The sequence below is a fragment of the Neopsephotus bourkii genome, unplaced genomic scaffold (genome assembly GCF_033783945.1).
Source record: "Neopsephotus bourkii isolate Nb327-2 ecotype Australia unplaced genomic scaffold, CSIRO-AGI_Nbou_v1 NB_753, whole genome shotgun sequence".
NCBI classification, from domain to species: Eukaryota; Metazoa; Chordata; class Aves; order Psittaciformes; family Psittacidae; genus Neopsephotus; species Neopsephotus bourkii.
In genome coordinates this window covers 2,196,655-2,210,991 of record NW_026901251.1, presented here as the reverse complement: position 1 = coordinate 2,210,991, position 14,337 = coordinate 2,196,655, and the positions used below count along the sequence as shown (strand labels likewise).

The 14,337-nt window shown below is 39.9% G+C and overlaps 1 protein-coding gene across 5 annotated transcripts in view; it reads left to right on the top strand.

Annotated features, from left to right (window-relative positions):
* The window catches only part of ASXL3 (ASXL transcriptional regulator 3), a 130,693-nt gene extending 117,037 nt beyond the window's left edge, over positions 1 to 13,656 (top strand). For all 5 annotated transcript variants that reach the window (XM_061354890.1, XM_061354891.1, XM_061354892.1 and 2 more), the window contains 2 exons: positions 112 to 2,059; positions 4,756 to 13,656. In XM_061354890.1, the coding sequence (XP_061210874.1) occupies positions 112 to 2,059; positions 4,756 to 8,433 (5,626 nt within the window). In that variant the 3' untranslated portion in view covers positions 8,434 to 13,656. The remainder of the gene's footprint in view (positions 1 to 111; positions 2,060 to 4,755) is intronic.
* The last annotated feature ends 681 nt before the right edge of the window (positions 13,657 to 14,337 follow it).

The following is a 14,337-nucleotide window of genomic DNA, read 5'->3' as shown; positions in this document are numbered from 1 at the left end:
TACTTTCAACTGTAAAATGTCTTTTTAAAATAAAATATGTTGGCAAGAAAGACGATCCTGTTCCTTTATCATGTCTGTGTTGAAAAAGACCTTTTTATTTGTGTGTTTTAGACTGGGGTTGTCACGAGGGGAATCCGTGAAACTCACTGCGGTGCAAAACAATGACGAAGATGAAAGCAGTTCTCTGTGTGGATCTTCTGGCACACCTGGTCCTTCTAAGCAAGGAACCTCTGAGGACCAAGAAGAGAAAGGTGCTGAAATTCCACCCTTATCAGAGAGAGATTATAGTCCATCTCTTCCTGGTATGGAACAGGTTCCTGCCAAGGATCTAACGGCAGACTCAGAGGATATACTGATACCTGAAGAATCAATCATTCAGGAGGAGATTGCTGAAGAGGTTGAGACAAGTATTTGTGAATGCCAAGAGGAGAACCACAAAACAGAACATGAATTTTCTGAAGAGTCAGTTAGCCCAGCTGGCACAAGTGAAGAAACAGAAGCAGTACAACTTACAGACAGCACTGAGTCCTGTGTCACAATGAATGAGGTAACTGATACTGTATCTCACATTGAAATTAAAGTGGAGTTGAAGTCAGAATGTCCTCAGGAAGAGATGTCTGTTGTGATAGATCAGCTGGAGGATTGCGTATCACCAGCACGATCAGCTTCATCCACAAACTCTGTCAGTGATACAGCAGAGAAGGACTCTGAGTCTGCAAAAGAGCTAATTGCACCAGAAATGCAAAATACTGCTGTGGAAGGGTCCTTGTTCACTGGTGGAGGCATTGCAGTAGATATGGAGCTTCAAAGTGACCCTGAGGAGCAGTCATCTGAGAATGCCTGTATTTCTGAAACTTCCTTTTCCTCTGGAAGTCCGGAAGGACCCTGTGTTTGTATTGCTTCTCCTGGAGGAGACACTCAGTCAACTTCAGAGGAACCCTGTACTCCAGCATCTCTTGAAACAGCTTGCTCATCCGAAGTGTCCAGTACTGAAAACATTGAAGGTGATATTCAGCAAAAGGCCAGTGATGAAAACTTGCCCACACCTCTAATGTCAGAAATCTCTCCAATGTCCACCTCACCTGTAACCTCAGAAGCATCTCTGATGTCAAATCTACCTTTAACATCAGAGGCATCACCAGCTTCTAATTTACCTTTAACATCAGAAACATCTCCTATGTCCGATTTGCCTTTAATGTCAGAGACATCTTCAGTATCTTCTGTTCTTCTAACTTCAGAAACATCCATGGCAAACAGTTTGCCTCTTCCATCAGAGACATCTCCAGTTTCCAATTCCCCAAACAATGAAAGACTTATTCTGCAACAAAGGAAATCACCATGTTTGTCAGAAGACTCCCTTCCCACTGTGAAAGAAGAAAGCTCTGCCATTCCTAAGGTGCTTCAAGAAGAAAATCTTGTTCTTCAGCCAAAGCAACTTCAGAATGTCCCTGAAAATATGAAAGTTGGTACACTAACAATTATACCTGATACTTCAGTATTGGAAGAGCCCCAAAACAAAACCCTCAGTGATCAGCCATGTAAGTCACATTCTGAAATGGATAAATCCTACATTGCACCCATCCCGGAACACTCTCCTCCAGAGGTGATGAAAAATAAAAATCACAGTGTTCAACAAAGAGGTGACAAGAAGGGTACACTCTTGCCATCAGAGGTAGCTGTCGAAGTATCAGTTGGCAAAAATATTGAATTGCTTCCATCAAAGCCACATGATAAACTATATACCTCATCTCTAGAGAAAGCTACATTCTCTGAAGCATGCAGAAGTAAATCTCACAAGCTAACAGGCAGCACCCAAAGCCGTCTGGAGAATTCACATTCTTCCAAGTCATTAGAACCCACAAAATCACCTGAAGTGAGGAATGAAAGTAGAGACCCAGAAATCCCAAAGAGGAAAACAGCAGAACAGCACAGTTTTGGAATCTGCAAAGAGAAGAGAGCTAGAATAGATGATGATCAGCCTAACCGAAGTGCTTCATCAACGAGTCCATCTGAGAAAGAACAGCCACCCAGGGAAGAACCCCGAGTTCCACCCCTTAAGGTAAAGTAATGAATAAACAGGCTGGCTTAGAAACTAAAGGTTTATTATCTCCCTCCTACTGACAGCATGCAGACACAGTGCACGGTATATTTTTTGTGGAGGTATGAGGGGTGTTAGTTTTGATGGTTTCACTTTACTATTACATTCCTACCGAGCCAAATTACTTTTGATATAAATATACCTATAGTTGTTTCATCATGGTCTTTGCTGCAGAACTGCTTTTGCGTGAGGGAAAGTTTTCCAGGACCTATGGCTCAACCTAATTCAAGAGCTTCCCCATCTTTTACACAGTGCTACTTGGGTTTTTTATTGCCCAACTATATTATCCACTTGTACTCCTGCATATGACTTCTCCAGCAAGCATGAATAATAAATGTTACCATAACCAATACCAAGAAAAACACCAGTGCCTTCATCCACCAAGAGAACCTATAGTCAGAATAGTTGGAGATCCCTTGGCAAGCCCAGGGTTTGGGGTAGACTGAAGTAGAAGATTTCACTGTAGACCTGGCTATCAGGGGGAAGTGTCTAGTTGATATATGTATACATATCTTTGTTAATGGCAAAGCAAAAGGTAAAAAACACACGCCAACTGAGCAAACATTTTTATGTGCATCATTCTGCTGTGTAAGAAAGTGGATTCCAGTTGAAAGCTTTTTTATTTTTTCCTAACAGAAAAATCTATAGATTTAGTTATATATAGGCTCAGCATTTTGGCCCTTTTAATTTTGTACATGATGACATCAGCCAAGGTTTAGATCCAATTTGCTGAACTTAGGCTATTGACTTTGCAATATTACTTCCTGATTATTCAGAAATGCCCTTTTCTGCATTTATTTTTAACTGCTGCAGTCCCTGAACATCATTAATATGGCTGGAAGGGCAAATAGGCTAACTGTTTTAATCACTAGTGCAGAAGCATATCTCAACTAATTTATTTTTACGAGCAGTGATGCAATTGTAAGTTAGTCCATTCTGAGTTTAGTGATATTCTTTCATATTTGGAAGGTCTCTGACTAGCCTAATAAATTCTAATCACTCTCTAAGCACAAAGGAAACTAGATCACTAGGGAATAAAAAAGGTCATGACTATAATAATAAAAATAATCAAGCACTTAAAGCTTTAGCAGTTCTGTTCATGCAAAGCAGAAACCGAAAAAAAAGATGTTACTGAAACAGAAAGCAAAATGTTTTGAAGTGATTGTGAGTTTGTGTTACTTGATGTTCACGTAAATGTTAAAGACTCACAGTATTAGGCATGACTATTTATAAACCAAAAATTTAACTGCTAGAAAAAGTGAAGTCATCCAGCCCTCCAGACCAGCATAGAGTTATAAGGTTATATATGGTTATATAAATGGTTATATATTACAATGCTATTTTAATATTGATTTCCACTGGTCTCTCATGGGAAATCAGATGCTGTTAGTCTTGCACAGTCTTAAGAGCTGAATCTTCCTGAAGCCTCCAGCCAGTGAATGAGAATACTGCAAGATTGGCAAGCATTTTGAAAAATAATTTTGTACAATCAATTCTAGTATGGCTTTTTGTGTAACAAACATTTGGCTTTTGGGTCATCTCGCAAAAAAAAATACCCTATCCTTGGTAATAAAAAGAGGAAAAGGAACCCCAGGTCTCCTAAGTCATTCTGATATACAACTGTCACTTCCCATCATATCTTATGACTACTTTCTCTACAGATATTACCTAGGTCTTTTCCTAGTTCTTTTCAGAAGAGAAGTCACAGTGTTGACCACCAAGTCCTCTTACTGTGCCCAGCCAGTAAACATATGTTCCTTTTAGGAAATACATTTTTTATATTTTTTTTTGGCAACCTTTGGGTATTCTGAAAGAGTGTTTAAGTTATAAAGTGGTCCCAGGACTTTAACCTCTAATCCTGAAAACAGATATGACTAACTGTAAACATACTAAAAATGCCAGTGATTTTAAAGGTTATTATTTTGCTTAAAGTTTTAGGTATTTAATACTTTAATATTTGCATTTTTAATACCTGTAGGTTTGAGGATTTCATTTTTGATATGCAGTAGTATAGGAGGTATCCCAGGGATGGACTAAAGTAAGTCTCTTAAAATTGCGAGTGAGGAAGGGAAAGGTGTATCCTTTGGTGATTCACTTCTTTTATACCACTACTCTAAAGTGCTCTGTGGTGCAACATGAAAAACAAGCTCAGTGGAGACACTACTTCATCTTATCTAAAGACAAGATTTGTTGTCTGGTATGCGAGAGAAAGGCAGGCAGTTCCTAATGTCTTAATCTTTGGAGACCAAGGAGGGAAAGCACTACATGGTCGTTATTTTTCCCACACATTTGCATCAAGTGCTTACTCGTAGGCTTTTTTCCAGTGTCACTGCACTAGGCTTGTTGATCTTCTCAGTTAGATACACTGCGTATAAAACAGGTCTGACAAATTGTATCAGATAAGCGTCATCTTGTCATTCACTTCAATCTGTATTCCTGTGAGTAGGATCAATGTAAGTAGGCTAATACAGATGCCAGTTACTCATGATATTGGAAGATAAAATACTGAAGTGTAAATATGATTAAATCTTAGCATTTTTCTGGTCAGCTGCACTGAACAGTAATTCCCTTCATTGCATTCCTCTGACCCTTTAAGAAACAGCAGTTTTAGCAAGTCCATGTTCTCACAAAAATTATTGGGTTTTTTCTTCCTTTAGATTCAGCTTTCAAAAATTGGACCACCTTTTATCATCAAGAGCCAGCCTGTTTCTAAACCAGAACCTCGAGTTTCCCCAAGTACATCGGTCAGCAGCGGGAGAAACACTGGTGCTAGAACTCTTGCAGATATCAAAGCAAGAGCTCAGCAAGCAAGAGCCCAAAGAGAAGCTGCAGCTGCAGCAGCCGTGGCAGCAGCTGCGAGCATAGTCTCTGGAGCAATGGGGACCCCATGCGAAGGTGGGAAGACAAGAACTCTGGCACACATCAAGGAGCAAACAAAGGCCAAGCTATTTGCAAAGCATCAAGCCAGAGCTCATTTACTCCAGACCAATAAAGAATCAAAGTCGCAGTTCAGCTCAAAGGAAAGTACCTCATCTCTGGAGATACCAACGTCTACTGACACAAAAATTGAGGGTTCTACTGGTGTCATTATAGTTAATCCTAACTGCAGGTCCCCTAGCAACAAGTCTGCTCATCACCGTGAGACGACCACTTTATTGCAGCCGTCACTTAGCACAGCTACATTACCAGAAACTGCTACTGAGATACCTGTGCACAGTTCTGATGAAAATATACCTATGCCACAATTGTGTGAGAAAATTATTTCATCTACCTCTACTGAAAGTAACAGTGTGCCAGTGCTTTATAATAAAAGTTCAGTCTCTGTGTGTGTTTGCAGCACTGCTATGTCTGGAGCAATTAAAGAACTTTCTTTTGCAAGTTCTGTTGATAAATCCTCTGTTTTAATGTCTGTTGACAGCGCAAACACAGCAGTTTCAGCTTGTAATATAAATATGCTGAAAACCATCCAAGGGGCTGATACTCCATGCATAACCATTGGACCAAAATGTATTGATAACAGTAATGTACCAGTCTCCATAGACAATACAGTCTTATCAAATGCCATTGATGACAAACGGTTGCCGATACCGAGTAGCAATGTGAATAACACAGTCTCCACTCATTATGCCACTGTGCCAGCTTCATCTATTGCAAATAACTTGCCAAATCATCTCCCTGGTAGTTCTGTACTGATTCCCCCAGTGGGGACTACCAACAGATTTTCTTCTGATAAGATAGCCATAACTGGGTGTAATGAGCAAAGCACTGTCTCCATTCACGCTACTGTTAGGTCAGCTTTAAGTTGCAGTGAGGCCCTTGCAGTAGCCGATCCTGTTGCAAGGCCACCCATGTCAATGTTTACTGGTAACATGGTGACAATAAACTCTTATGATAATGCTATTAAATTAAATGCTGATCTCTTAGAAAAAAGCTCTGGAGCACGAAACCGAATGGATCTCCCTGGTAAATCTCAGCCAGTGACCTTTACACAAACTGCCATGAACAGGTCTATACCTTGCAAAGTCATTGTCGACCACACTACAACTCTGAATTCCAGTCTGTCACTTTCTTCTTCTGTTGAAAATGCAGAGAACAGCATTGACCTGCAGAGCAGACCTGTAAGGACAGAAGCTGCCTTACAAAGTATAGCCTGTCCTCAGGTGTCTGTCATAAGCAGGCCTGAAGTGCTGTCTAATGAAAGCCTTGAGCACAGCTCCAGCTTTATCACCATTACAGCAAAGCAAGACAGCAAAAACTTGCAAGCAGGTTGTTCAAGTCTTCGAGAAGTGCCTCTTTCTCCTCAAGATAAATTAATTGAGGTGGTTACTCCCAGCCAAGGTTTTCCTGAGCAATTAAGAGGTCCTTCAGCATTGAAAAATGAAGCGGATGCTGCCTGTGCCAATCAGTATAACACTAACAATAGAATTTGTTGGCATGATGAAGAGGCAATGAGTACAGACCAGCCAGTGGTCAGCCACCTCAACCCCAGTAAGCATAAGGAATACTCAGAGCAAAACTGCTTGAAAAATGTCAAAACTGAACCTTCCAGTTACACGCAAATGTCAGAACTGCAATCCAGGAGTCTTTTGACAAGCATTGCTGTTCCCGTTAAATCGGAAACTAATGAGTCTGACAAGTGCTTCAGGATGGACACTGAGGATTTTACAGGATCTGAAATGCCTGCCCAGACTGCAGAAATATCCACGAGTGCACAGCCGCCGCAGACCTCCAAGACATCCGTTGCGGACTCCATGGAAGACTCCCTGCCCCTGACAACAGAAACCCTAAAGAGAGTTACCAGTGCCGGGAGCTCAAGCTGTCGCTTATCGTCAGTGGAGGCCAACAATCCTTTAGTGACACAGTTACTGCAAGGCAATCTGCCTTTAGAGAAAGTGCTGCCGCAGCCCAGATCAGGAGCCAAACTAGAAATTAACAGGCTTCCCTTGCCTTTGCAAACTACCTCAGTATGTAAAACAGCAGTGTCCGAGAGAAATAGTGTTGAGCATCCTTCCAACTCTCCTAATCCAGATGGTAAAGGTTTTGCAGCAGGCAGCATAGCCCCACTACAAATCAGAAAGCGTGAAAACCATCCGAAAAAGAGGATGGCCAGGACTGTAGGGGAACATGCTCAAATTAAATGTGAGCCTGGGAAGGTGTCAATGGACACAGATGTTAAAGTGGCTCCTTGTGTGATTAGTTCCAGCATGAATCAGCTAGGGCATGGTCAGCCGTTTAAGCAGGAGTGGCTGAACAAACATGCCATTCAGAGCCGAATTTCTCACAGCCCAGAGATCAAGCAGCAGAAGAGGCCGTTGCCTTCATGCAGTTTCCAGCAGAGCCTGTTTCACATTGATAAAAATGGCAGCTTTCACGCAGAAGCTAGTACCTCACATAGACAGCATTTTTACCAAATGTCCATGGCTGCGAGAGGCCCTGTTCCCACGGCAGCTTTGTTGCAAACTACTTCAAAAGGCCCACCTGGCTGCAACTCATTTGCTTTTAGCAGGCACCTGGAACAGAAGGGCTTGGGAGACGTGAATATTTCTACAGCAGCGCACCAGCTGAGGCTAGGAAGTGTGTTTTCCCCTAATATTCCAATCAAGGAAAGTGATGACATTGCCAGTGCCTCTCAAACTCTGCAGAGTAAAACATTAGTTCATCCCCCTCCTCCTCCTCCACCCCTGCCACCTCCTCCCCGTCCTCACCCAAATGCAGAAGTCCCCTCTGATCAAAAACAACCGACAGTTACTATGGAAACCACTAAAAGACTTAGTTGGCCTCAGCCAGCAAGCATCTGTAGCAATATAAAATCTGAACCTATTTCTTTTGAGGAAGGTTTAAGCAGCAGCTGCGAAATGGGCATGAAACAAGCTTCCTATGATCAGAATGAAGTGAAAGAACAGTTGAAAGCGTTTGCATTAAAGAATGCAGATTTCTCTTCCTATTTACTTTCTGAGCCACAGAAGCCTTTTACCCAACTTGCTGCTCAGAAAATACAGACGCAGCACCCACAGCAGCAGCAGCAGCAGCAGCAGCTCTGTGGAAATTACCCAACAATCCACTTTGGTAGCGCAAGCTTCAAAAGGACAGCATCTGCAATTGAGAAATCGATTGGGATTTTAGGAAGTGGCTCCAACGCTGCCACAGGCCTGTCTAACCAGAACGCACAGATCCCGGTTCAGAAATTTGCTGACAGTAGCAATGCCGATGAACTGGAACTGAAATGCTCTTGCAGGCTGAAAGCCATGATTGTGTGCAAAGGCTGTGGAGCCTTCTGTCACGATGACTGCATAGGGCCTTCCAAACTGTGTGTAGCTTGTCTGGTTGTACGGTAGGAACTGAATCAAAGATGCAGTATCCCTTATCAGCGTGGGAAAGCAGGACAAAGGAATGCAGAAATTGGAACAGTTTAGGCCACTAATGGTTTGCAATTAGTCAATTGATTTGTTTTTATTATTATTTTTAATATCTTTTTCTTCAACATGGTGCTTTCAGAATTTAGTTATTCCTGCCTGAGTGCCATTTTTTTGGGAAGAAGAGGAAACCTGTAGTAGTTGTTTAAGAAAAAAAAGACATCCTTGTTAGTGAAGTGTCAATGAGCTATTTTGCTGTGCTAAAGAAAAAAAAAGGCATTAATGCATGTCATTTGTAGCTTCTATTTATTTGCACAAAGTGCAGCACGTTTTTTTCTCCACTTTTTTGATAGTTGATACAAGCTGCAGCTTAAAAATCGGTGGAAGACTAACTGCAAGAAGTGGAGTAACTATGCAGAATGAATAACACACTGAATAGTGACTGTTCTGAGGGGGATAGTGGCAAGGTATGGGGTATTGGCCATTGTAGCTTCTAAGTTCTGTTTGCAGGTTTTCTGCTGATAGGATTGCTTTCTTCAACTGACTTTCACTATCTAGGGCTAAAATATAGCTACTTCACTTGGAGGAAAAAAGAAAAAGCAGTTTACATTGTTAGAGGAGTTTCCTTACATGCCTGCCAGGGGCTACGGAACTCACATCTTACTCATCATCTCTTCTTGTTGATTCCTTGGGAAGGATTTGTGTATGTGATGGGTTAGTGGGACCAACACTAGAATCACACTGGCTTCAGTAGAGTTTGGAGAAAGTAACTTCTCTACTGGGGATTAAAAAGCTGTCTTCTGTTCCTGTTTCCCACTCAAATATTCTTTATTTGTATTTGTCTCTTCATCTGTCCACTTGGTTTGTCAGTCCCAAATATATGTATTATATATAGGGTCAAATTTATGTAATACATTCTGGATGTTCTAGCCTTTCCATGGCCTAAAAATGATGCATTCTTATGGTGAATGAATAAGAAAAGAGTCTAATTGCATATTGGTTGAATATTACTTTATCAGTTGTTTTCCCTCTTTTGTAAGTTACTCTATTTAAATAACATCTCAAAGTTTTACTATTTAAAGTAATTCTTAGAATTACTTACAGCACTGACTTGTTTTGTTTTCTCAAAGGAATTCAGACCCCTTAACCTACCTTTTAGAAATTTGGAAGCAAAAGGCATTCTTAAAAGGGATACTGCATCTTTAAAGTAACCTTCAGTATTTATTCTGTACTGTATTTACATTCAGGACTATAGCTGCATTCCAGATGCGCTAGCCACTAACAGCAGAGAAGAAAAACAATGATTTGGGGCCCCTATTCACCTAAAAGGAAAATACTATAAAGGGATAAAGCACATGCAGTTGCTGGGGAGATGAAAATACCTTGAGTTTTTTTACTCCCACTTCAAGAACACAAAACATGGAGTGCAAGTCATCCATCTGCCAGTATGTGGTTGGGTCTGCCCAAATGTCAGCATCAGAGAGAAATGTGTTTTTTTTACCATTGCTGTAGAACCTCACTAATCCCAAGACCTTACAGTCTGTTCAAGAAAACTGATTTTCCTTCCACAGTTTTCAGAGAGCAACGTAGTAAGAATATGTGAGATGTAATACTGCTTGGATTTCATGATGCATTTAAGTGTTGCATTCAAAGGTATTAATGTGAATGATGGAACTACATTTAGTAAATAAAAAGTATGCTACATTTTACACTACACTTTTTTTTTATATGACCTTTGTTTGCATACTTATTCATAAGCTGTAATTGGTCTCCCTGCCATGGGTGCGTATTAGTGAGGTTCTACTGAATGGAGGAACCACATTTATTTTCTTGTGGGACCATTTTCATAAACATGATAAATGCCATTTATTGTCTTAAAAGTGAGTTGGAATATCTACAACATACGTTCCTGTCATAGGAAGCTCTATGGTGCACCTTGATGTTCTCTTTTATTGTAACTAGCAACATATCAAGATTATTTTTGACACTGTGTGGTACAAAGGCCATTTATAATTACACTAACAAATTTGTTGCTGATACAATAATATTATTTTTTTTCTATACAAAAGTGCTCCTTAATATGACGTGAGTTAAGAAATGGTTTCTCAGCACTTTCAGGTCTTCTGGTAGGAAAATAAGCCAGCCAAAAAAAAAGCTTGAAGTAACCACATGGAAATCAGCATCCAGTGTTACACCAGTTTCTAGCAAAACAGTGACTGGAAAATACTCATGATTAAGCATCAATGTAGTCAGTTAATGCATATCAAATTCATATTTGAGGAGCCTTTGTATCGGAATTGCATTGTGTTGTATTTATACTTGGTAGAGGTAGGATACTTCTATTTAAAATAAAGAGAGCAACCAGTGTTAGACTTCTAATAGCCTATGTTTATATAAGCCTGCTGGGAATCCTTATTTCTAGCTCAGGTTTTCCTGTCCACAGCACATAAGTCAATATTTGTTTGTACTTGCATCTTGAAATTCTTCTTGTATTGACTGACATAATACAGGCATAAATTCCAGCCACAAAATAGTTTTACTTTGTTTGAAGGATAAGAGTGTACTAATGTGGTAGGTAACTCATTCATGTCATGTTATTTTTGTATCAGGATTGCAACCTGCATGTGTGAGGTCGTGATAAAATGTTATTTAAAATGGCATTAGACTGGATGGTGCTATGTTATGTATTACACAACTGACCAAACTCTTCTGTAGTGCAGTTCCACTCCTTTCATTCTTGAGTCACTGGAGTTGCACCAGGAATAAATTTGACCAATTAGTTAGCAACAGTCATGAAATGTTGTTGCAGATTATAGTTTTAGGATATTAAAATACTCAAATGCAACTGCGGTGATATAGGAGCCTGACTGAACCCTAGTGCGACTGAAAACCTTACTTGGATTCTGGTATCGCACAAATGCTTCAGGGAGAGTGACCCTTGGTCTTCAGTAAGAACATAATCACATTTAGAAGTTAATTTCAAATGACTTCTTTTTTCTGTTTGTTTAATTGTCCAGGTTCCAGGCCCAATGTCATTTTATTTTCTAATGACCCCGCAGTTTGCACCATGGGGGTGTTAATAGTTTATGCACTGAAAAGTGGTGAAAGAATTGCTTAAGAACACACTGCTCTGTGTTTGCGTGTATGTGTCCCAATGTCCAGCGTGTATAATTTGCCTTTACTTTTTTTGTTTTAAATCTCCAAAATTCTTCCCCCACTCCTACCCCTGGAGCAGCACTTTTGGGTGAGAGGGAGACTCTTCTTTTCTTTCCTTCCTCTTTATTGTTTTAATTGCATACCTGTGAGATATGCAGATAACGTTAGGGCATTTGCAGTATGTGTGTTTGTGTGTTTCTGTTCTGAACTAATTTTCCAAGCAGAAACTCCCTTTGAAATAATGTTTAACAAAAAGAAATTAAGAAATGGTGAACTGGATGCTCCCTGTGTGCATTTTATTTATCTGCTGAGGTCTAGTATGTGAAATAGCATTTAAAAGACAAAAATAAAGGTTGAGCCATAAAGCAAAAGGTATATTCCCTGTACTATAGACTTTCTTCTTGAGGGTGGTGCATGTTGTCAGGGTAAGCTACAGAATATGCAGATGGTTTTCCAGGACCCTGCAATTCCTTGCACAGTTTTTAAACTGGTGCATATGGTGCTTTATAATGCAATTTTTGAAGTAAAATCACCTTATGCTGCACCCCCTTCCCCTTATAAACACACGCACAATTTCAGAATTGTTATTGTAGCCTCTGGTTGAGCAGTTTCTCCAAGGTGTGGTGAAGTACCAGGATAAACACTCAAGATGAGTTGAGAAACATCACCGAAAGGGATCATTTTAGCTGACACACGTGAAGGGCCCTGCTCCGAACACTGAGTGACTTCTGCAGTCTCCTGGCAGCAGCTCAGCGGTTCTTCTTCTGTGGCTCTGCAGAACACGGGGGGAAAGGGAAGCAACAAAATATTCAGTGGCTTTACCATGGACCTGTGTAGCTAAATGTTTCTGAATCTATGAAATCCTGTTGTCTTCTGTCATCATGCTTTGTCACTGTAAAACCAACAAAAAGAAAAAAAAGCGTTTTTTTAGTCTAATTTAAGGAGCTGCTTCTTTTATAGCACATATTTCGCTTTGTACTATATTTGATAGTTAAAGAATAATTTAGTCCGTAGGATAACTTTGTTGTATTTGTACTGTTCATGAATGTTACGAGAAAAGTGCTTTACTTTGTTGCCATAATTCTCTTGTACTGCTGTAAAATATTTTTCCTGCTTTATGGAAACTTAATTCACATTTTCAGTACAGGGTTTTTTGTGTGTATGTATTTTTTTTTTGTTGTCAGTATTCTGAATGTTTACATCTGTTCAACATTAGCCATTCTATGCCTTTTTAGGGCAGTGTTACTCCTGCAGTATAACAGCAATGTGAAATCCACTCGTACCTAACATGCATGAGAAATACAGATTTACTGGGGAGATCCCTAACGTGCATAGATATTTTTTCTATCTGCATTCAGTGAAGTAAGTACCCTCCTTCAGTCCTCTACCAAAGAAAATATTATTCCCACAGGACAAGCTCAGAAAGTGGTTCTCTGAATCTTCAGAAGGGGGTGTAGTTGGTTTCAGCGGGGTTGCTACAGTTCAATGCTGTTATGCTTTGCTTTGTTACCCCACCGGATGTGACTGGGTGAAACAAGCATTTTAGCGTTTTTTTTGGTTCAGGCAGTGTTTTGTTTAGAATTCAGGGATCATGCTTTCTTTAATGGTGCTCTTTGTTTGTTTGGGTTTTTTTTAAGAAAACAACCTTTTGTTGCCTACAGAAATGACCATTCACAAAACCAGAAGTGAAATAAAATAATTTGTCTTCATAACTTCTCTCTTCTCCCTTTCCTTTTCCCCTTCCTTATCCCTTGAAAATAACAACTTGGGCTTCGATATTAAAATATTCTGAAAAAAAAAAATAAAAAGATAAACTGATATTTGTCATTTGCTTATTTATTTTATGTTCAGTGCCTTAGGCAGGATATCCTGCTTGTGCACATCCATTGTATGTACAGGTATATGAAATAGAAATGTGAGAGAAAAATTGGTCCTTTGTAAAGGATTTTTCAATTACGATGATGTAAGACATAGTTTGAATGACTTCTGATGTAACTCAAGTATTAGTCATCTTATACTAGTAAAATAAAACTAGGTGTTGTATATTAAGTTGTTGTAAGTAGAATAGTTTGTATATGAAAGTGATACATTGTTTTGGGTAGTTAATGTTGGGTGCGTTTTAGTACTTTGCCTCTGTTTGCAACCTTGTCCAGAGCATGCTTAACAACTGTCCAGCCACGCGCCTCCATTACTTCTCATCCCCACAGCAGAAGAATTTAAATGTGCATGGTACGTGAAAGGTAACCAATACAAGTTATATTCCCCAAAGCAGTTATCTTTTGAAGTCTGGAAGGCCTTCATGAAGTGAAAAATTCAGTGGCCATTGTATTAAAAATTGAAAACAATGGTTTTTATCATGTTACACTGCAAAGAGAGCTTTGAGTACTAGTGGTTAGGGTGCAAGTGGTAGAGGGTGGGCAACAAATCGCTTTTCCGTAAACCTGCTCAGAAATACAAGTGTAGCACATCCCAGACACCACCTTTTGCCCAGCCTCCTGTTATCATTATTTCAGATGTGATACTATTGGAGGGTCTTGTCAGCAGCAAATGGCAGCCCTTTCTGCCAAAACCTATCCAAATGCTCAAAGAAGACAGCACCAACCTTTGTAGTTTATAATCTATGACCTTTTATTCATATCCAATACCCACCAAGCAAACTCCCTCCACTAGGATTGTCATGCAGATTATTTAACATTCTGCTTAGATACTTATTTTTGCATGGGTCTGTGC